Below are 23561 nucleotides of genomic sequence, written 5' to 3' on the forward strand. Positions count from 1 at the left end.
CTGGGACTGTTTGAAGCAAAGGAAGCTCTTCTGTTTGATGGAGACTTACCTTCTTCCTCATCTCCCCTCAGTTTCCAGAGAAACTTCTCGTCTTTGATGTATCCCCCTCCTCCACTTTTTGCTTCCTGTCATCCATCTTTTCTTTTTTTTTTCCTCCCTTCTGCCTTTTTCCATCTCCCTCCTAAAGAAAGTATTCTGTCCAGACGGAGGTGGTGGAAATGCATATAAATGTCACTGCGTAGCCTGCAGGGCCAAGTAGACACACTAAAAGCATAGTTTAACAGTGGCAATAATTTTCAGTTTAAACAGCAGGACCTCTTGTGGGAGCCGAGACTTCATTAGTAATCAGGAAAATGGCACAATCAGGGCTAAAATTTAAAGCAGAAATAAAAGTCCTTTCTAATTTTTTTCTTTTCAATTGAAAGCATTACAATAACCCTTTGATGGACCCTGTAAGTGAAATATATGTGACACCGTTAAATACACCAAAGGTAATTTCTTCCTTTTCAAGTCTCACAGTTAGAACAAGAATAAAAGACGATGTCATGAGGTTGTGAAGGATCATGACCTTTTATTTATATAACCCAATGTCACCTCAAAGGGCTTTACAGTCTCTTCAGTATTGAATATCCTCTGTCCTTAGACCCTCGGTTCAAGTGAGGAAAAACTCCAGAAGAAACTGTTATTTTCATCACCATCACAGAGAAAAATCTATCAACAGGGGTTACATGTAGAGTTGATAACCCAAACTATCAACAGCAGGGGGACGTCGTGTACCAGAGCACAGTCAGGACCACCGAAACCACAGATGAACTCACACTATATCACCACAGACTGTATGACTCACTGAATAAAGTATAGAGCTCAGTATTTAAATGCTGCACATTTACATTATCATCAAGTTTTCTTCTTCAAATACTAACTCATAGCTGGTTATTTTGACAGTCAGTTAAAATAGCACTGTCTTATAATCTTTACATGCTGCATCAGCTGATAGTTTACGTCATAACTCTGTTAGCTTAGCTGTGTTTTTAGACAGAAAACAGCCATAGTAAATCCACAAATCACCTCTGTTTTCTGCACTGAAGATCCGTTTGGAATCATCCAAAGTCAGAACTGTCACAAGTCACTTTGCCATTGGACATATGCACAAAACTGTACCGATATTTACTAAATGTCAAAAAAGTAGAAGTGCGTAATGTCTATTTTTCCATTAAATCACAAATGCAATTATTTGTTTATTTATGTATTTCCATTGCAGTTTTGCATGATATACCATTTGTGCTATGCCCAAAAATCCACCTCTTGCCAGTGCAAAAACTTTAAATCAAAAAACGAGAATTTTGACGAAATTGTTGTTTTTCCATTTGGTAAATTTGTATGCACAAGTTATATTCACACAATTTGAGGGTCAATGGAAAAGCGACTACAGTTTAGTCTGAACCATGGATCACCAATGGCCAACTTTAGCAGAGGTAATAACATCCTATAATGACTTTATAGCTTCATAAGCCTCATAATCAAACTTATCAACATAGAAGAAACACTGCTATTTCAGTACTTTTCATTTAGAACTGTGTCCAGTGGTGAAAACAACAATGCTTCTAGCTTTTATCACCTTCACACTTTCTGTGACTCTAAAAGTTGTTTCTTAGTGGTTCTCATCCCATCTGGTCAGGTTCAGACACATTGGTCAAAGGCCTGTGCATTCCTCACCATGGGAGACAAACAAAATAACTCTCTACTCCCTCTAGTGGTCGGACAAATCCCTGGTCAATTAGTGCGTACAAACATGTATATAAAACACCACCAATAATTTAAAAGGTACTAAAAGGTTTTATCAACAATTTTCCCAAAAACAAAGACCCCATTTCAATCAACCACAAAAAAACCCCACATGTATTATTGTTCCCTGTAATTTTTAGTATTATTTTTATTTATATAGTGGTCAATTATTTGTATTATTATACATATATATATATATATATATATATATATATATATATATATATATATATACTTTTTTTTTTTCTTAGCTCAATTAACTCCTTTTCCAGAGCTAGATTTAGACTGTTTTGCCTTTTATGAGATGTTAATGTAAACAATTACATATAAGAGAACAAACTGCATTATTTAAAACACAACCAGATGCCTTTATCTTTCTATACTGTGCAGTAAGTATTTCTGCCATGGTAATAGTGTTCATTTATTTTTCTAGCTGTCATTGTACATTGCACCAGGACCCGTTCCAATTATTGATTTTGTTTCAGAGGTGACAGCGCAACTGTTTGTGTGCCGGCAATAAAGTTTTATCAAAGTGAGTTAAAGAACTGACATAGCTGTCAAAATAAATGTAAAAAAAAACTTTAATTATTGATCCAAATAACAATTAGGAGACAGCTTCACCACCTGAACTTGTAAGACAGTCTCCCTCTACTTTTATGGTTGCCTCCTGCTTCCTGTCTCTCTCTGTTTTTTTCTTTATCTCTATTTTCATCCATCACACTTTTTTTTTTTAACTCCTGCTTGGTTTATACATCATCAGCTCCTCTGTGACGGCTCTGACAACACCTCAGTTTGTTTTGATTGAAGTGTACCTTAACTTGTGACCCTGGTTCATCACTTATCCTGATTTTATACCACATGCCAAACAAATCTTAAAGGGCTAATTTGCTTTATTATCCCTGTAGGGAAAGTCAGTCTATATTTTACCCATGCTAATACACACACATTAGCATTAGCACATTGCACACATTAGGAGCAGTGAGCTGTCATTGAGGGTACTATGGGACCAACTCCAGGTCTTCTTCAGTGCCATGGTCAGAGGCATCAACAGGAGAATTATCCTATCTGTTTTTAATGGTGGGGAAAACTGGAGAATCCAGATGAAACCCACGAGGCACAGAGAAAACAGATAAACAGAACAGCTTTGGTTGAAACCAGAACCTTTTAGTTGTGAGGCAGAAGTGCTAACTACTTTGCCAACAGATTGGTCAAAAGTAGTGGGACATGTTGAATTCAGGTGTTTCTTTTCTAACAGGGGATTTGGCTACAAAACAATAATGACAAATAATATAGTTTCATATTGTGTACACTGGTTAGTTTTTGTTTTTTGGGGTTTTTTTTTTCCAAGACTGCCATCCAAAATTAGTCACCCAGTGACATAATTATTCAGATTATACAACACCAATATGCCACTGTCATCTCCAACTCTGAGAAAAAAGTATTTTTTCTAGGTATTCCTATTCCCAATTTAAGAGTTTGCCATCCCCTGGAAAATCCTGAGAGTCTTCCTGCGCTCTGAGGCATACATTAATTTTGCACTTTCTCTAATTTTTGTCCTTTCCCCATGACTACAAATTCTACTAGTCATCAAATTGTTATTAGACATATACTAGGGACAAAAGTATTCAGATACATTGAATTCAGGTGTTTCTTTTCTAACAGGGGTCTGGGCTACAAATCAGATTATGGCATTGCATTGGTTAGTTTGGTTTAAATTTTTATCATTGCTTCCAAAATGCCTCAGAGATGGTTTTTACTTAATTTCTCTCAACATTGATTTTTTTTCCTGTTTTTTTTTTTTTTTTTTTAAATCCATGACTATGACTTCACATGTTCTAACTCTAAATTTGTGAAAGGAAATATTGATGTTTATAAATTATATGGACAAAAATATTTGGACACATCATGGCTACAGCTCGTAAGATGTCCTGTTCATGCTGATTTGAGATAAAAACATCAACATGTTCTGTTAAGTGAAAAAGAAACCTAAAACCGCAGTATGTTTGGTCGCACAACAACAGTAGTATGTTGAATTTTCTAATCTACAATTACTGATGCCGCTGCTGCTTCAATTGTAGCTGCTATCATGCTGAAGATGTCTGTATGTTAAATCATGACATCATTTTCTGTTTCGTATGATGTTTTTAAAGATCAGTTTTAAAGATAAATTCACAAGTCAGTAAAGTTGCAGTTTGTGGTGAAAGTGTTGTAGTATCAGGCTGAAAATATTTATATGCTGTAGAAAGACTGCACAGAAAAGTCAAGGAGACATCATTGTAACTTTCTCTGTTCTAAGTCATTGATGATGTCTTCACAGCTTCAACATGACCAGAACCGCAGTGATTTTCACCTCTCTTAATACTTTAATACTGGAGAGAAAACCACAGACATGGGGAGAATGGCACAATTTCCCAAACATGATTGAAAGAAAAACTAGACACATCAAAAAAGCAAAGATTCTGGAGGTTCTTATAAAAAAAAAAAAAAAAAAAAAAAAAAAAAAAGCATTTTAAAAAGCATAAAAAAATCAATTAGAGGGCTTTGAATTTTATCTCCAGTGACTCTTAACCCATAAAGACCCAGTTCTACGTTTCTGTCAGTTTCCAAATGAATTTTCTCTCTATTTAGCCTTTCTTAAGCAATTTATCACGATTTATTATAATATCATCTTCTATATTTTACAATTTTCACTGTAAATCATGTATTTTCCTGTATTTAATTCCCCATATTTAATTTAGATGTTCATGAAAACTCAAAGTAAATTCAGTGGTTGTTATATCAAAATAAACGTTGACTTTTAAAGTCAGCAGAGCCACAGTGAAGGAGTTAAAGTGTTTCACCTTTTCCTGAGGCAGCTGCAAAGCCAGTGTGTCCTGCCTTGGAGTTGAAGCCTCTCTCTTAACCTATAAAGACCCAGCACTACTTTTGTGGTGGTTTATAAATGATTTTTTCCTCTATATTTAACCTTTCGTAAGTGATTTATCACTATTTTTTGTAATAATATCCTCTTTATTTTTTTGTTTCTTCAGTAAAAATCTAGTATTTTTCTGTTTAATTCATTGATCATGTAGATGTTCATAAAAGCTCTGAGTAAATTCAAAGGTTATTGTATCAGAAACCGAGAAAAGTGTAGAAAATGTGAGTTTTTCAGCAAATATGTCATTAATTGAACATAAACCAAGTGTCTTCGTCCACTGCCATTGATCCAACTCCATGGATTTTACTGAAGAATCAATGTTATAGAAGATGACGGTGTTTCCATGTTCACTACAGAGCCTCTGAACATCCAAATGGGTCATATCTGATGATCATGAAAAATGACAAACTGCATTTTACACCAAATATTTACATGTATTGATAAAGTTAGTGGCTCAACAGGTATTAAACATTTTACATCAGTAGATAGTTTTGGTCGCCAATGGTGGTTTGGGTCTTTATGGGTTAATGTTACGCCAAAGTCTGTATGTGTCTCTTGTCTTAGTATTTATTTTTTCTGTGGTGTGGCAAATAGAGCTGCTCTGCTGCAAGAAAAATGTCAGACTTGATCTGACAATGAAATATCATCATTGTCATCAATCAAAAGTGGACGGGGCATAAAAATACTGCATCATACACTGTGTAAAGCAAAACCAGGGCTATTCACGATCTCTGTTTGTGAGATCAGACGGCAAAGGATAAGAGTTAAAAGAGCAAATTAGATCAAACACGTTAGTTGGAATTTTTACAGCTAAAGTCAAAACACTCATTTAATACTATGGTCCTGCTCTGCTTACACGTCCTGTCTATGTATTAACTGACAGTTAGTGCAGTTTTAATATCAGAAAAAAGAAGGACGTCAACATGAAAATGTTCAAAAAAGAGTTTTTGACACAGGTCTAGTCCTTTAAAAGTGACGTTTAGCTACTGAAGCAGCGATCTGTTCCATTCCCACTCTGATACATCAGCACGTTTCCACAAAGCATTAATGCTACCTGCAGATGTTGGTGAATGGTCATTTAGTCTTCAACAACACAGGGATTTTCTTTTATCCAGAACAAACATCAGTGATTTTTTTTTTTCACCGACCCAGCTCCTTTCCTGTATTTTGTGTCAACTCTGACATTTGAGGGTCATTTTAATCCCACCCAGATTGACATGTACTATTTCATGCAATTTTTAACTTGCACACCTAGCACCTGTATTACAAGGGCCATAAAACCAGAGGCAGGGAAGATGGATTAGATTAGATGATTGACGATCCCTGTGGGGAAATTAGATTGCTGCTGCAGCAAAAGTAATAGGATTCAGTAGGGGATGAGGACAAACAAAATGTAAGTGCACAAGTAGAATAGAAAATAACCAATAAAAGATAGCGTTTAAGCACAGTTTGATCCCCCCCTCCCCAAAAAAGTGCATCATGTTTTGGCCAATTCAGACTTTGGGTCATGGTGTGTGTTATATCTGTGTGGATGAGTGAGAGAGAGAGAGAAAAAAAAAAAAAATTACAGACCAGGTGATTTAGATTACCGATACGCCCGAGTAACATCAAATTTCTTATCTCACCTGGTGCTATTGCTGTCCGCAGAGTTTAGGATCCATCCCCTGCAGCTTCAACCGCCTGCTGTGAATCAGCTGTGTTCATCAAGCTGCCTAGTTATATAATGTCTGCCTGTCTGTCTCCTCCATACCTCACAAGCCTGTTTATCCCTTTTTCACAGGTACCTCAGCAGAGATGAGGTGGCACAGGCCTCCATCAGTAAAGCCCAGCAGGAGGGAGGCAGCGTCCGGGTAGTCACAAAGGAGAACTTCTTTACCAAGAGAAAGTCTGCAACATCGCTAACACCGCCAGCTCCAGAGAGGTACGATGAGAAAAAGCACATAATTAAAAGGGATGGTTTGGGTTTTTTGAAGTTACTTGTAATTAGATCTCACTTCCTCGCTCCATATGCAAATGAACAAGTGCATCATTTCTGTTTGCATAGACCACATTCATTGTTTTTCATTTCATTTAGATTGCTTATGGCAAACAAGTAATAATCAAATCAAAAAGAATTCAAAAGAATATATACAAATATCTAATATAATCTATATTATAAAAGCCAAGTGGCCTCTGTGTGCATGTGTGTGTGTATGTGTGTCTCAGGATTCACACAAAATCTGGAAAAAGCTGACTGCTGCAGTTTGGTATAATTATGTATTTTTGGTCAAGGAACAGACTAGCAAAAACGTCAAGTTGATAGGACCATTATTTCAGGAGATATTAGTAATTAACGAATACAATAGCCTTACAATCACGTTGCTTTACCCGGAATGCTTTGGCGGTGACTGCTGGAGAAATGCGGTACAGCATGCATGAGTACACAACAGCATAAAAACTACCACATCTAGAACCTGTGGATTCCCATAGGTCAGCGCACTAGTATAATATAATAGTAATAATTGAAAGAAAAACTAGACACACCAAAAAACACAAATCTTCTGGAGGTTCTTCACCAAAAAAAAAAGAAGCATAAAAAATATAATTGAGAGACTTGAATTTTATCTCCAGTGACTTTAATGTTATGTCAAAAGTCTGTATGTGTCTCTTGTCTTAATATTTATCTTTTCTGTGGTGTGGCAAATAGAGCTGCTCTACTGCAAGAAAAATGTCAGACTTGATCCGACAATGAAATATCATCATTGTCATCAGTCAAAAGTGGACGGGGCTTAAATATACTCCATCATACACTGTGTAAAGCAGAAGCAGGACTATTCACCATCTCTGTGAGATCAGACGACAAAGGATAAGAGTTAACAGAGCAAATTAGATCAAATACATTAGTGGGAATTTTTGCAGTTAAAGTCAAAACACTTAATTAATTCTATGGTACTTCTCTGCTTACACCTCCTGTCTATGTATTAACTGACAGTGTAGATTTAATATCAGAAAAGAAGAAGGAAATTAACATGAAAATATTAAAAAAAGAGTTTTACAATCCGCAACCTGAATCACAAATTTGTCACCTCAGTGTAGTTGAATTAGATCCAAACTTAATTTTTCCTCTAGTTTTTTTCTTGTTTATGATTGTTAGATTGTGGTTACAGGTTTTTGTTGTTGTACCTGACAAGAAACAACAATACTTAGATGAAGTAAACACTAGGTCACAGTTTTTGTGTACATTCAGTCTGTGTTTCTGTGAATTACCTAGATTGTGGGGTCCTGACTTGTCATACCAGAGTTTTATAACGCAACAATATTTTCACACTAGCATAAATCTTAAGCATCTGTGCAGATCAGACTTACTACACATCAGAGTATGTAATTCGTCATCATTATTTCTTCGGCAGCTGCAAGGCGACATATTACAGAAACTCTGCAAGGTAATACAGACTAAACCGGAACACTTTAGCGCACTTTAGGTAGACGTGAAATTTTCACTTGAAATAGTCTGAAACAAACTCATTAACCTAGTGACCTCTGCTACCAAAATGAATGCTAGAAACCCATAGATTAGTGCAAAAGTCTCTGTAAAATACCATATTTATAGTGATGAACAGTCTGCTTAAAAGGAAAATAAGCCCAATATTAAAGATCTGACAGCACTGTTATATTATCCACTTTTCAGAGGAACTGTACAGATCCTGTCAAAAAAACATAAATGTCAGGATACCAACATTGAAGCAAAGTAACACCCAGTGCAAGACAAAAGGAGCAAAATCAACACCATTTGAGTGTATGCTATTGTCCCTTTCATCTATTCATTTATTCAGTCAAACAACACATTCACAGATCCACAAATAAGCAGTTCATGTGATCTGTAGCTAGCTTTAATAGAAAACAATCGAAACATTGAAAAAAAACACAACAAATTGTTGCTGATTTAACATTTGCTTTGATTACTTTATTCACAGACAAAGCCAAATCAGGATGAATCAAAGGAGAGGCAGCAAAATCAGACCTCACACCAGTCACACCTCTGCAGATAGATAGATAGCTAGATAGCTAGATAGATAGATAGATAGACAGACAGACAGACAGACAGACAGATTTATATCTGTCAGATCGTTCATTGCTCAGTTGGATCGTTCATTCTGCCTGTTGTGTGCGCTGTTCTTGATTTTCAGTTCATCTTTTCTCATGGTTTTCTCTTCAGTACTCTGCGTATTTTCATTTTCCTTCCCTCAGCTGTCTCCATGGAGATCGGTATGAGCCTTGTGGGAGAGGCACAAAGGCCCACCGAGTGTGTTAGTACAGTAAATATAGACCATAATACAATCTGAGATGCAACGGCCAGCTCACCCCAGGAGGCAGCATCGCTATGGAAACCTGCGGAAAACACACACAGAAAAACAGCTACTGAGCTTTCGTACAAAATGTCCATGATTGTCCATGAAGTATCTCATTAAAGGTGCAATCAATGATTTGTGCTTTTGTATCTTTTGAGCTGTTTTTCAGCTCTAAGGAAGAAAAGAAATCAGAATTTTGTCTGAGCAGGCTAACATGGCTTAAAATGTTTTATAGCGTTACTTATTTAATCATGGACAATATTGACCCAAAGTTTTGCTTTGTTGTATTTTCTCACCTCAGGCTCAGGTGTTTTTCAGAGTTCAGTGTCGTCACAGCTGAAGTTTTTACTGTATCTGCTCCATTAAGATATGAACATTGCTAGATGGTTTGTATATAGCTTTTATGATAATATCTTTATGTTTATATGTCTTTGACCCTGCTCCAACTTTGACACTGTAATGATTTATTTTTTGGTGGAATCAGTGTCAGACATCAGCTTCAGAAGTTCGATTTATTTGATAGTGAGGACGACTGAAATAGTGCGTCAATTTTGCAAATGATTGAGTATATAAATGTTTGTATACACATACCAGAGATACATTTATTGCTTTATATTTTGAAATAAGTCATAAAGGTTATTTGTATCCAAACAAGTATACACTGCAAAAATCACACTGCAAAGTATATTTTTCTCATCTCTAGTCAAAATTTCTCATCACTTCCAGAAACTCTAGCCCTTAGAACTCATGAAAGTAGGCTGGTGAACCTCTGTCTAATACATGCAAAGCGTCTTATAGCTAGACATTGGAGAAGTGTTGATTGTCCATCGTTGAATTCATAATTCATGGATTGTGGAACTCTCATCCTGCATAGCTATTGAAAGGCTCACGTACATAATTAAACAGAAAACTCATATCTTCCAGAAGATATGGAATTCATTTCTAAAATTTTTAGACTCAAGACCTGATATCTCATCATCATAACTTATAAAGTGAGACCATACCCTTTTTTTCTTTTTTCTTTTTTTTTTTTTTTTTTGTTAAATGATGTTTGATTATGTATCAGATACAAAAAAAAATGGATGTTGAGAAGTATTCAAGTCAATATTACTTACATTGTCTGTCAATTATTATTTTATGTTATTTACTTGGGGGGGGGGGGTTCTGAGGGACCAAGATCATTTTCACTTGTTCCATTGGCAAATTTTTTTTTTTTGCTTGAATTAAGCAAAAAAAAAAATCTTGAAGTAAGAAAAAATAATCTGCCAATAGAGCAAATGAAAATTATGTTAGTAAGATTTCTTGAAATACGATTTTCAAGATCTGTTGTCTAAAAATAAGTTCTTATATCTCACTTACAAGTTACTCTTTAGGTGAGTATGTCTAATTTTAAGTGTGATGAGATATTTTTGACTAGAAATAAGAAAAATAAACTTGGTAAGATGTAGATTTTTGCAGTGTATGTGTTCAGTATGTTGGGAGGGTTGGGAAAGTTTGCATTAAAAAAAGAGCTCTCATGACTCTTTCCTATAGAATGATAAAAAAAAAAACAAAAAACATTAAGATAAGTAAAACAGCAGTGTCACCCTTAGGAATGAATGACTGGATTTTGCTGTAATAACATGATCGAGGTTGCATCTCTGTCCACAAGAAGCGTGAAAACAAAACTTCGGAAACAGAAGCCGCCCACTTCATTGGCAGACGCTGAACCACTCAGACCTTCCTCCTCTTGTGCTTTTGGTGCATTCTGTGTAAAGCATCACAGATGAGCTGCATTGGTAAACATTAGCAAGCTGTGCATCGTTTACTGAAGGCATGTTGCGTGATTTTAGGGTTTGAAGTTCGGTTTTCAGAGAGTTACCTCATGCTGTGTACTAGAGCTGCCAACATGCGCAGTTGCTTTGTGCATACATGAATTTAAATGAACTTGATGCTAGATGTCAATAAATTTATATATTGTGCTTTACATCATTTGATAATCTCTTATTTATTATTTCCCTCGGCTATTACATTTAGTTGAAATTTGAGAGCCGTTTTTCTGAAGTACCATGTTTTCACCAGTCTCACTTTGGGCACAGCAGTAAAATGTCTATTTCTGTCCTGCTTTCATCCATGAGACATTGCTGGCACAGGATTTCGTCTCTTGGTACTTCTAATTTTTGGTATCTTCTCAACATTGAAGCACCAAGGTTCTTTTTTTTAGAGGGTTTTCTTCTCCATTTCAATGATTACATCTCTCTCTGTAGTGCTTTCTCTCTCTGGTTCTTTGTTCTTCTGTGTCTGTCTGAATAGTAAACCATGGGGAAAGAGAATTTAGTCCATCTGTCCCCTCCAACGTGGCTCTAGCACCCTGCTGGGACAACATGGCAAATGCCCAAACTCGCTGTCCTTTGCCAAAAGGACAGAGATACACAAGTTTATGCACATACCATCGTGTACATACACACAGCACTGTACATATAGACTCCAAACACACTGCATCTGCAGACGTGAGCACAAATTGTAAAGAAAATATATTGAAATGTGTTCCCTTATATAAATATCTTTAAGACCTTGTCTTTACACTGAATTTTGCTGTTGGCTTTCACATTAATGTCAACCTTACGAGTCAATGTAATTCTCATGCACAAATAAAAGACTGTATATTGCAGTCTGACACTCATCTTCACTCATTGTGAATATTTCTCAAGAGGAGGAGAAATATTCAGAATCAGAATACTTATTTATTATTAATCCTAGGGGGAAATAAGTGGGTGTTACTGTTGCTCCATTCAAGTATAATAAAAAAGTAACAGGAAAGAAATGATAAATACAACAAAAAAGAAAGAAAAAATATAAACCTCTAAATATACAAACATATATAGCTTTAAATATACATATATACATATTAAAACACTATTAACACACAATTAGAATAAATTGTACAACGTGTACTAGACAATATATTATCAATATGATGATGAACAAGAATAAGATGGAAATATAGTACAACAACATAATATATTGTGTTGGTAATATTTCTTAAGAGGAGGGGAAATATTACCTAAACATGCTTCCATCTTATTCTCCTCATACATTCTCTGTTTGGGTCCACAGGCTGGACAAGGAATCCTCTAAAGCAGCGGAAGAGCCACATTCCTCTGAGTCTGGATATGTGCAGGCTGTGGACAGTGAAGGTGTCCCACTATGTCTGTCCTGCCAGCGGGCCTGTTCTACTACCGGAGGGGCCTGGGACACCCGGTTCTGCAGCCACAGGTTTGTGTTTAGTACCGATAGTAGAGGCACTTCCATAAATGCCAGTATCAAAGTCAGAGGTGATAATAAACAAGATCCTTATGCAACAGAGTTAAAAGGACTTGTCATCGTGTCTGTATGGCATTATTTATTGTCCTTTAAACAAGAAAAGCCTCATGTAAACACATAAGACTTGCAAATAGTTTGCAATATACAGCCAACTTAGAAATATGTATGCTTAATGCAAACACATTTATACACACCTCCAGAGGGCAATTTGGGCATTTTGGTGGGTGTTGCTCTGGCAGAAGAGACCAAACTCTTCATTGTGTGTTTATGAATAGATTGAGATAAAACTTGTAGGGAAAGTTCCACTCTTGGAACAGAGATTTTTACACAATGTTTTAAATAAAATAAAATGATATGGACAAGCAAAGAAAATTGTTGTATGTATGCATGTTATGTCATTCTTAGCCGCTTTTGAAGCTGAAATGATATTCAAATTGTGACCAATAAGATAAAGAGCAAGGCAGCTCGGAAGAGGTCAGTCAATACTGCCTCCAGCAGTCATATTGACATATTTGTAGAAAGGCTTGATAATTCAACAATACCAGAACATATGTAAATATTCTACTCTGACTGAGCCAGGACATTTGGTGCATAAGTCACTGTCTCCTTGGTGTTTATTAAATACCAGAAACATCACAAAAATAATGTGATGTCCAGTATTAGATGAACATTTGTTATTCTCCAGGTGGATGGAATTTACCCCATAACAACAGTGTCTGTACCTGAACCATGACTGTTGTAGGTACAAAATAAATGGAAGACTTTACTTTACTTTAAATGAACTTTACTTCCAAATATCTCATGTCTGTGATTGCTTAAACTTAGCAGTACTCACTGTTTTCTGTACCAAAGCCCACCCATCTGGCACCTAAAATATTAAATTTAACTCGGAGCTTTAGGAGGCAGAAATACGCCTCTTAAAGCTCCACCATAACACAACAGAATAATGATGACTTCACACTGTGCTTTTTCTAGCTTTGTAAAAAGAAACGCAATTTGTGGAAACTGAATTGTCTGGACCACGCTGCAGTGATTTAACAGTCGTCTTCTGACATCAGTGTTTGAAGATGTTAGAATTATAATGACTACATCTACATCATCCACATGTAGTGATGTTTAATAAAAGTGTTGAAACGCTGATAGATGAGCCTTTGCTTCATCACCGTGAACCTTTGTGACTCGGTGAACCAGTGCGCCCTCTCACAAATGGTCAGTATGAATGAGAGTATGTGGAATTCTCGCCAGAGGATTCTCACAACGGAAATATGTGTTGTGTCTGTGCATGCTTTTAGTTTTTCAACCCATTGAAGGTAGAAATTCAATTTCCTCAAGTGGTTTTCAAGTGACAAAGTCAGGTCATTCAGTCAAGGTGAGATGCTTCACTTCTCTAAACCTGGATCTTATTAAACTTCAACACAATATCATAGAATTATGCTCTATAAATCATGTCCTTTTTTTCTTTGTGTAGAATAATAGAAAATCTTTCTTTTAATATCTACAAGAAAAAAAAGCTCCATTTAACCTTGCAGTTGCACATAACTCTCATAATTCAGAGTGCAAACAATGTAATGAGAAAGAGAAAGACTTTTAATCTCCTGACAAACGCTCCTGTGCCAGGTTTTCACCCTGAATGCCCTCCAAAGCTTTAAATTCATTGAAGACGTTTCCGTGTTCAACTCCTAGGTGTCAAGAGGAATTCCAGTTGCGCTCCAGCCAGACATACATGAGGTCGCGTGTGCTGGAGGCAGAGCAGGGCATTTGTCAGCACTGCGGCCTGCATGCCCATGACCTCTTCCTGAAGGTCCGGGATGCCCCACCCTCCCAGCGCAAGGAGATGATGGAGAACACGTGGTTGTCTCAGCTGCCACTCAAAAAGGTTGAACACCAGATTTTATCAGATATTTCTGATGTTTTACAGTGTTTTCAAGAGTTAATCCAGTATCACAAAGCAGAACATTGCAATATTGAGGAGGAATTGGAGGCATTAGTATTCTTTTACACCCAAATTTAAAAGTCAAAATGTCCAAAAAATTGTTAATATGCGACAGGACATTTTGGCACCTATATAAATATGACTATTTAGATTGCATGAATTGCCAACATAGTAAACTAATAGTGATTCCTTGAATTATAGCTCATTTTGAGTCCATTTGTCAGAGATTTAAGTGGATTTTGGTGTTTTTAGAAGTGCAGAGGTTATAATCGTGAATTTATGATTCAGTGCAGCATGGATTTACTAAATCATACTTCTATACACATCATCTTGGGAAACATCATTTTCCTGAAACTAAATAACTGACAAGAGAGATTTTTTTGTCTGTTTGTGCAAGTGCAAAATAAAGCGCCCTGTTCTCTGCATCCTACCCTCCTACGCACATATGCAAACACACACACTCTCTCACACAGAAACACACACACACATAGGTTGATCTGCGCTCTAAGGGGCCAGCTCCCAGTAAATGGATTGCTGGGCCCATTGATTTTTTTTTTCCCAGTGCCAGGCCTCAACCAGTAAGCCTGTTTGATTTGGTTGGCTGTTATCCTGCAAAGCCACCCCCTCCCCCTCCCCTGCACACACACACACACACACACACACCCCCACCACCACCACCACTACCACCACTTCCTTTCTCAATGCCGCCGGCAGCAGCATCAGCACCAATCGATACACCGAGCTTTAGAGGAAACAAACTCAGCCACATGATAAGACGCCGCAGCGGTGGAGGAGCCTCGAGTTTATAGGCTCATTGTTTGGTTCATACTAGGGGTGCTGTGCTGGTGTGTATGTGTGTAAGTGTGTCCACGGTATATGTTTCTTTATGTGTAGCAGAATTTTGGCATGTGTGTAGTTATTTTGCTGTGTTTGTGTGGATTTTTTGGTGTGCGTTATGGCCTTTGGGTGCCTGTGAGCGTCTGCAGTATTTTTGTCTGTGCATGAGTGCAGTCGGAGGGTCTTTTGGCGGAGTAGGTGCATGGTGTGCGTGTAGAAATGTGAACTCTGCCCCTTTGAGCAGGCTTGTTCTTCAAATCTGTTGGGATCAATTCCAGCTAGCTGCCTCAATGTCGACAAAGTAACACTCAAAGCAGGAAAATGGATTTTTGGACCTGAACTCTTCCCATCAGGCTTTCTTCTCTCTAATTCTCTCAATCATCTGCTGCTCTTACACTCACTTTCCTCTTTTGGTCTCTGTTCCTTTATTCTTTATCTTCTAGTGCATTGTTCCATTTCTGGCATCACTCTCTTGTTTTCTACTTCTCGTTTTATTTAAATGCAAACCAGCAATGCTTCCAACAAACAACGGTTTTCACTTTTCTTCTCCAATAGAAATCCATAATATGTTCCTGTAAAGAAACAAGAGGACAGCTGGTGATTTTTAAAGGCTCATAATGACAGTAGTTTGAAGCAGGGAACAGCTAATAGTTTTTCGTAATAACAGTGTGGCTGGAAATGAACAGTCTTTGACTTCATTAGAAACTGTGTAACTGTTGAATTAAATATTTAGATCAATAAATATATTTTTTAAAAAACATAAAAAAATAAATAAACCAGACGCTTCTAATCATGTTTCCTGGCAAAACAGTTATGGCATCCTTCCTCACAGAGCAGCACATAACAGTCTTATCATAAACTATACGGACAAAAGTATTCAGACTCATCATGGCTACAGTTTGTAAGATGTCCTGTTCATACTGATTTGACATATAAACATCAATATTTCATTAGAGTTTAATGGGAGATTTTTCTTCCTAAGCAAGATGTAAAGAAAACAGATGGTTAGTTGTGGTAGAAAATTTTTATTTACAGTTAAAGCACGCAAAATATTTTAGAAATTTAGAGGTAGAACATTTAAAATCATAGACATGGATTAAAAAAAAAAAAAAAACATGTTGAGAGAGATTAAATAAAACAATCTCGAAGGCATTTTGGACGCAAAAATAACAATTTAAACCAAACTGACCAATGCAATGCAATATTTATCACAGTATAAAACTAAGATTAGGACATTTGTCATTATTGTTTTGTCGCCCAGACCCGTTAGAAAAGAAACACCTGATTTCAACGTGCCCCAATACTTTTGTCCATATAGTGCATGTAAAGTTTTTCATTTAACTTAAACCAGAATGGAAGTCAGAATCCAGACCTTCAATCGGATGTAACTGATGCCCCCATGTGAGTGAAATAAAGTCCACTGTCATCAACAAATAGTCTCTTAGCACAACGCAGAATCCAATACAAACTCCACAACAGGTTATATGTGTTCCATAGTGTACCAATAACTGGAAGCTACCATTGTTAGTTAACTTACAGCTGTCCGGTGTTAAAGGCCCTGAAAACAGTCACAGCCCATTTTTATGGAACTACTGCAAAATTAAAGTAGTTCATCATAGGTCCATGCCCTACCCTTCCACCAAGTTGAATGAAAATGAATGCAATAGCTTTTCATGTATAACTGCTGACAGACATTGATGATCACATAGCCTCCTTATTCAAAGGTTCTAATCTCAGACATCTCACATACTCAGACTTATCTCCATATTTTGCTCGATCTGTTCCAGGGCTGTAGATAGGTCTGGCACCCTCTACTGTTCTACTGGAATAGACAGGAATCTTATCTGGGTTATTTGGCTAGTTCTTGGACTGCGCAGAGAATAGGCTGCTATAACAGTGTGTTTACAAAATAGTTTTATGAGAGAAGTCGCCTTGATGGAACATGGACAAATGAGGAAGTGTGTTATGGCATTGAAATGACTAAATCACAACAAAAGAAAACAGCGCACAAACAGAAGTGCCTCTTGCCATTTTCAGAATGTAGTTGCAGCTCTGAGGTTGTTGTCCTTTCATGTGGCGAGGGGGACTTTCAAAGCAGTAATGCTCGGATAGCAGATGGAAGGAAAATGACAAACCTGAAAGTAAAGAATGAAACTATTCACCCTTATTCCAACAGAGTGCTTCCAGTGAACCAGAATACATCTTTAAATAATGTCTAGAGCACATACCAAATCATTCAAGATGAAATAATTGAATTAATAATTGAATTAAATGCTTGGTCTTGAACTCTAACCATGTTTTTGTTGCCAACATTTATTAGGACACTACCTCCACACACAGCATTTATTTACAAAACTTGACCACCCAGTGCTCTTTTTAAAGTTTTTATCATGGTTTTAGCCACATTTTATGGAAATGTCCCTACTGTTTTGTCATGATATGATGTTTCTGAACATTCTCTGATTAGCTTTTTGTCAATTCCATCCTTTTATACAGTATCTGCACATGTGGGCCAAAGTTTCATTTCAGTTTCATCTAAATCCAACCAATTTACTTACTTGGCTCTAGAAAACTGTAAATGGTTTGATCGGAAATCACACAAAAGTGTTCAGATGGGTTTAACATTCCCGATGAGTGTATGACTTGTGTTATACTTTACCAAAAAATGAAAAGCTCGATCACAATCCACAGGTGAATACTAAAACAGGCAATGAGTGGAGACACCTATGGGTAGCACCTGCACAAGAGTATGTATCCCACTGTAGCATATGATTCCCTGTGGGTTTTTTAGCCTCATTTCTACGTCTTCATCAGGCTGATTTACAGCCATTTAATGATTAAGTTTCCCCACAGCCACCAGTTATGTAGGCCAGAAACATGCATGTGATTTAGATGGTTATACCCGAGGCATCTGATAGATAATAGAAAGTCAAAGGTCGCTTTGATTGATTTTGTGCAATTATTGTTTTTCATCAACTGGTCTTATCCACACAGTCAAACCAGCTCACATTAATCTCAGCATTTTGGCACGCAGACCTTTATTAGAGGTCCATTTCTGCAGTTTGCCTTCATTATTTCCTGCTTTGCTGTCATGAGTGCTCCTTGAGACTTATTTGTTTTTATATTTTCTTTTATTGTGAAGTACCCCTGTGCTGCATATATTTAAAATAAATGATTCAGATACATGCTTGTGTGTATGTGAGAAAAATAACAGTTTACATTACTGTAGTACTCTGAGCTCACTAAAGACATCACATCAGCTCAAAAAATTAACTTCAGCATAGATGGATGGTTTGGGAGGGCAGTGCAATCACAGCTTGTTTGGGCAATTTACAGCAGTCTGGGAAAACATCGAAGAGTAGTCAGTGTACTGAGACGCTCACTATTTCATTCTGTGTGTGTTTGTAGCTGAATGAGATGATCCGCGCCCCAGTCGAAGGGGATTTCTGGCAGGTCGACCACATCCGGCCGGTCTACAGTGGAGGAGGACAGTGTTCTCTTGACAACCTGCAGACGCTCTGCACCGTCTGCCACAAAGCCGTACGTGCACATTCCACTTCACTGCACCCATAAGAACAGCTACACCAGCTTTTAGAGCCACAGGGCTTAAGGGGCAAAAGCAATTTGTCTAACATTTAAGGTGCACAGTGGACCGACCTCTCCCTAATCCCCATATAAAAAGAAAGACTCATCACTCATGTTGAGGATTATATATGGTGGCAATAATGTGATACATGGTCAAACACATTGATCAAAAGTCATACCATCCCTCACAAAGCCATATATTGGCAGTAATATGATCATATGATGGAGCTTTGTGTCATATTGATATATAACATTTCTTCCACAAGGCCCTATATCTGTCTTGAAAATACAGCTTCTGTCAATATTTCATAATCACAGACAATTCAGTTCTTAAAAACAGAACTGATTTGTGACTAGAGGTTTTGGGAATAAAATCCACCTTTCATTGTAACCCAAAATGTGCTTTACTTTCACGCCAGCACGGATTTTTGTCAAGAGTGGGTGTCAGTTTGTCTCATTTTGGAAGGAAATGCTTTATATTTTGACGTCTATAAACTGATGTGGAGAACTGCACCTTCAGATAAGGGGATCCTCTCACACTGTTTATGCCACCGCTCAGACACTTTAATCAAGAGATGCTCAATATATTGATCTCACTTTTCTCTTCAGTGCCGACTGCAGATTTAACCTCTTACATCATGTTCCATTTTTCTTCACAGAGGACGGCTCAGCAAGCCAAAGAACGCAGCCAGATGAAGAAGAGCGTCGCAGCCTCCAAGGTTGCATCAGACATCACCAGATTCTTCGTCAAGAAATGAACCAGAAATGAAAAGACAGAAAGGTTTCGTACTGTAAATAGTGTGAAAGGTGTAAAATTTTTCCAAAATGTTTAAAGCGTGGTATTTGCATCATGGCGAAGAGAGGTGTATCATGATTCAATAACCAAATTCATATGAAACCATCTGAAATGCCATTTAGCCTGGCAGATTAGGATAAAAGGCTACCTTCCTTTTGAATCTGTACTCCTTCAAGGTCCATACTTTTTCATCATTTCACTTTCTGATGAAATCACTGACATCCTGTTTAGGGGTCAGGTGGCTGACTTCGCTGCAGGGGACACTAGTGGTGGAGATTTACCTAAAACAGTGATGACTGCATCAAATGCAAATTCAGCCGACTCCACTCTCGTCCCCGAACCGTCACGAGTGCGGTAGTTTTGATTTATGATGGCCCCCTTTTGCTCGAGGCTGAAATGGAGCAGGTTGTTTAGAGAGATGCTGCTATTTTAAGATTTTGCGAACTTAGTGAAAAGTAGCAGGTGAGAGATGAATTGGGGGCTTTGTGATTAAAACTCCACGGCAGAAAACAAAACTGAGTGTCCTCATTGGCGCCCTCAACAAGTGACACCTTGTAAATCTTCCTCTTTGGAAGATAGATGAACGCTCTCCAGTGAAATAAAAACCTATTTTTTGCGCTTCACATTGTCTCCTTCTGTTCCTCTGGTGCTTTAACCGCACTTTGGACTGTAAATACACCAAGACGTTGCTTGTTCTGACAAGCTAGCAAATCGTTTCATCGCCTGAAGTCAGGAACATTATTGTCCATGTCCACGCATCTACCTCCTCTTCAGCTGTGCTTGATGATCTGAACAGAGCTAAAGTCAGTCAGGAGGGCTATGTTTAGAGAGACGGAGAGCAGAGTTACTATGGAAACAAGGCTTCAGGTTCAGCAATGTCAGGAATATTGAATCTGTTCTTGTGAGAGTTATACAATGAGCCAGACAGACATCAGAAACTCCAATCAATATCAGCAGCCTCCTGTGAAAATGAGGCCGTCACATTCCTCCACAGCAAAATTTTACTTCCCCTCACGCTGCCGTGGCTCCGCGGTTGACGTCGCAGGTGTCGTCATGTCACGATTTGTCTGTCTGTCAGTCGTGTCAAACTCCAAACTCAGCAAATTCCGGCATCGGTGGAAAGTTTTAAATTTTTCTGGCAGCCACAACTTCTCTCAGCCTATCACAGCACCTGGTTAAAGCCACAACTTCAAACTTTCTCTGAGCCCATGTGGGTGCATATGTGGGTGTGTGTGTATTTCCCCTACGGCTGCTCCAGGTCTCCACTTAATAAGGCCGTTGTTCCTCTCCTGTCCAAACCGACAAGCTTTGTGAGTAATGAACATCTCCCAGGCAGCCTTCCAACAACTGCAGGTTTCAGTGTCAGTCCCTGTCAGCAGCCAATGACTCTGATCTGCTGTTTTATTACACCCAAAAGGTGTGTGTGCAAGTGTGTGTGGAGAGAGAAAGGGAGTTAGGAAGGAAAGTAGTAAGAAAGTGTAGCTCAGCGTGTGTCTGCATTACACAAATAAATTGTGTTTGGCAAAGGAGAGTGTATATTGGAAGAGAGAGGAAGTGATGTGTGTTTGTCCATAATGAGCCAGCGCCCAGATGAAGATGTCTCGTGTTCTTCCCAGAGGGTCTGCTGGGTAAAGAGCAGCACTGCAGCCACATGACACTGTTTGCGTTGGACAACCTATCAGCCCAGAGGAAAAACATTACCACCGCAGGTGATGACAGTAATAAAGATGGACTCAAACATGGACCGGCTTGCGTGTTTGCTCTCTGTCTAACCCCCTCCTTCCCTCTGCCTTTTTTAAGTCGGCATCAGAGCAGAATCCACCTCACTTCTTCCATCAAGTGCAATCAACATCTTTGCTCTGGTGCCACTGCTGCGGAGACGTTTCAACAGGTTACATAGCAACACAGCACTCAGCGAACGTCACATGGCCAAAATTAGCAGAACAAATATGTAGCGGAAATAATCACATATAGTTAAAATGTCGCATCACTGTGACAAAGAAAGGCAAAGAAAGACTACTTTTTTGGGAAAAAAAGGAAGTCACATTGACAGAGAATGAGAAGATGTAAAATATGCAAATGAAAACTAGTTAATACAACATAAACCTGCCAAGAATAATATTTTTTAGCTGCATTTATATGAATCTGTGGGTTAAATTCATACATGTAATTTGAAAAGTCTCTCTTGTAACGACAAACCTTCAGAGGAATATGACCTATGTTTGCACCACGATACATCTTAGTGAGCTTTTAAAATCAGTTTTTATATCAACAACTCACTCCTGTTTCAAGATGCTGTTTCCAGCAAAACAGGGTCCTGTTAATGTCTTCAGCACCATGTAGTTGAGCATGTATCAGCCAAAGCTCAAGAGCCAGATCCAACTAAACAGAGCTGAGAAACAACCCTGGAGCAGCTATACACACAACAGAGAACACTAAAAGAGTGTTATGCTTTAATATACTGAACAATCAAATGTTGTTGCATGCAAAAAAGATTTTGATTCATTCTTGGGCACAAGGTTATTTTGAAAAGACTTGTAACTTACAAGCACAATGAAAACTCTCTGACTAGAAAATATCCCAAAATCTTCATGTTTCCAAAACTAATGTGAACTGAGAGGAAACCACTTAAGTAGTAGGGGATTTTGGTGACACTAGACTATATAATAGTGAAGTTTATGGATATTTTTGAAGTATTTCATTTTAATTATGTTATTAGTTCAGCTCAGAGGACATCCTTAGTTTGACGAAAATTATGTTTTAGCTCATTGCCCGCCTTACTGCACTTGGTAAGAGGTTTATTTTGTGTTTTAACAACATTTCACTTATGGGTTATTGATGCAGGAAGCTCAAATTTGTGAATATGTTTCCAGCCTTTCTGAAAATGTATCCTGTGCCAATGAATTAATCAAAACACAGTGTAATTAATCAAACCATGGGAACAAATTCATGTGTGCATGCAGTAGCATCTCAAACACTTAATGGAATAAAAAAATGCCCTTAATATATCTAATATTCTTTCCACTCTAGGCCTCTATATCAGAATGTTTGATCGTTGTCAGTGTTGTGTTTACAGCTTTGTTCCTTCCCCTAAAAACAGTTAGCGCTGTTTCAAAAAAAATCACATTAGTGCTGCAACATACTGTTTCAATGTGGGTCAGAGGACCTCCAGGGGCCCTTGACTGGGCTTTAGGGGTCCACAGCAAATTGAGAAATAGATTAATATCACTGTAAGTCAATTCCATTGGAAATTGTCCAATTACAGAATGTATATGAATGATTATTGCAGTCATTTGTTTTGCTATTCCTAAAGGCTGTTGTTGTAAAATGTTCCTTTTTGGACTTCTGACATGAAAATCTTTGAAATCTTATGCTTCAACTAGACAGTTTGACAGTAAACTACACCAATCATTCATAATTTAATCATGATTTGCATTCAGACAGCAAGGCGTTATATTTGGCGTCATTCCATTGGTTATTCCATTTCAACCTCGCCTGCGCCCATAATCTACTTTGGCCTTTTCAGCTGAAGGAAGCGCTTCTACAAACCCAATCTTGTGTGACAGGTGTGATGGAGAAGGGCCAATAAAAGCCTGCACAGTGCGCTGCGTGCAACCGCCGGCTCTCCAATCCATGGCTGAATCCTGCTGTGGTTTGATTCCTGGCTGCCATACTCTCCGCTGTGATCCCTCTGTGTCTGTGACCCTCCCCGCCCTTCAGCAAGGAAAAGGAAATAGACACGGGGGAGGCCGTACCCCGCTGCTCTCCTTCAGCAATGAAAAACAGGAACGGTGCTGTCTCTGTCTTGCCAAAGCATCTCTGATATTCTGTCATTTGGTGGAATGTGAACTGCAGAACCTCATTACAGAAAAGGAATGGACTTCTAGTCAGACCTCTGTGGTGTTGTGTTATGGCATCAAGAAAGCGTGTATTCTAAAAGGCTGCACCCGTATCATCTAATTGAACTCCAGAGTCGGTGTTTAGGAAGCAATTCTTGGCTTTAAACAGCCACAGCCGATGAGAGGCTTTTGTCTTTATTGTCATATTATCTCTTGGGATTGTGATGAGATGATTAAT

The 23561-nt window shown here is 38.0% G+C and overlaps 2 protein-coding genes across 3 annotated transcripts in view; both read left to right on the top strand.

Moving 5' to 3' along the window:
* Positions 1 to 20107, top strand: part of zranb3 (zinc finger, RAN-binding domain containing 3) — a 133194-nt gene extending 113087 nt beyond the window's left edge. For all 3 annotated transcript variants that reach the window (XM_030156289.1, XM_030156282.1, XM_030156297.1), the window contains 5 exons: positions 6483 to 6623; positions 12127 to 12285; positions 14017 to 14209; positions 18512 to 18643; positions 19348 to 20107. In XM_030156289.1, the coding sequence (XP_030012149.1) occupies positions 6483 to 6623; positions 12127 to 12285; positions 14017 to 14209; positions 18512 to 18643; positions 19348 to 19446 (724 nt within the window). In that variant the 3' untranslated portion in view covers positions 19447 to 20107. The remainder of the gene's footprint in view (positions 1 to 6482; positions 6624 to 12126; positions 12286 to 14016; positions 14210 to 18511; positions 18644 to 19347) is intronic.
* The window catches only part of LOC115434446 (ly6/PLAUR domain-containing protein 6-like), a 1359089-nt gene that overhangs the window by 1308068 nt on the left and 27460 nt on the right, over positions 1 to 23561 (top strand).

Source organism: Sphaeramia orbicularis, chromosome 2, assembly GCF_902148855.1.
Source record: "Sphaeramia orbicularis chromosome 2, fSphaOr1.1, whole genome shotgun sequence".
Taxonomy (NCBI): domain Eukaryota; kingdom Metazoa; phylum Chordata; class Actinopteri; order Kurtiformes; family Apogonidae; genus Sphaeramia; species Sphaeramia orbicularis.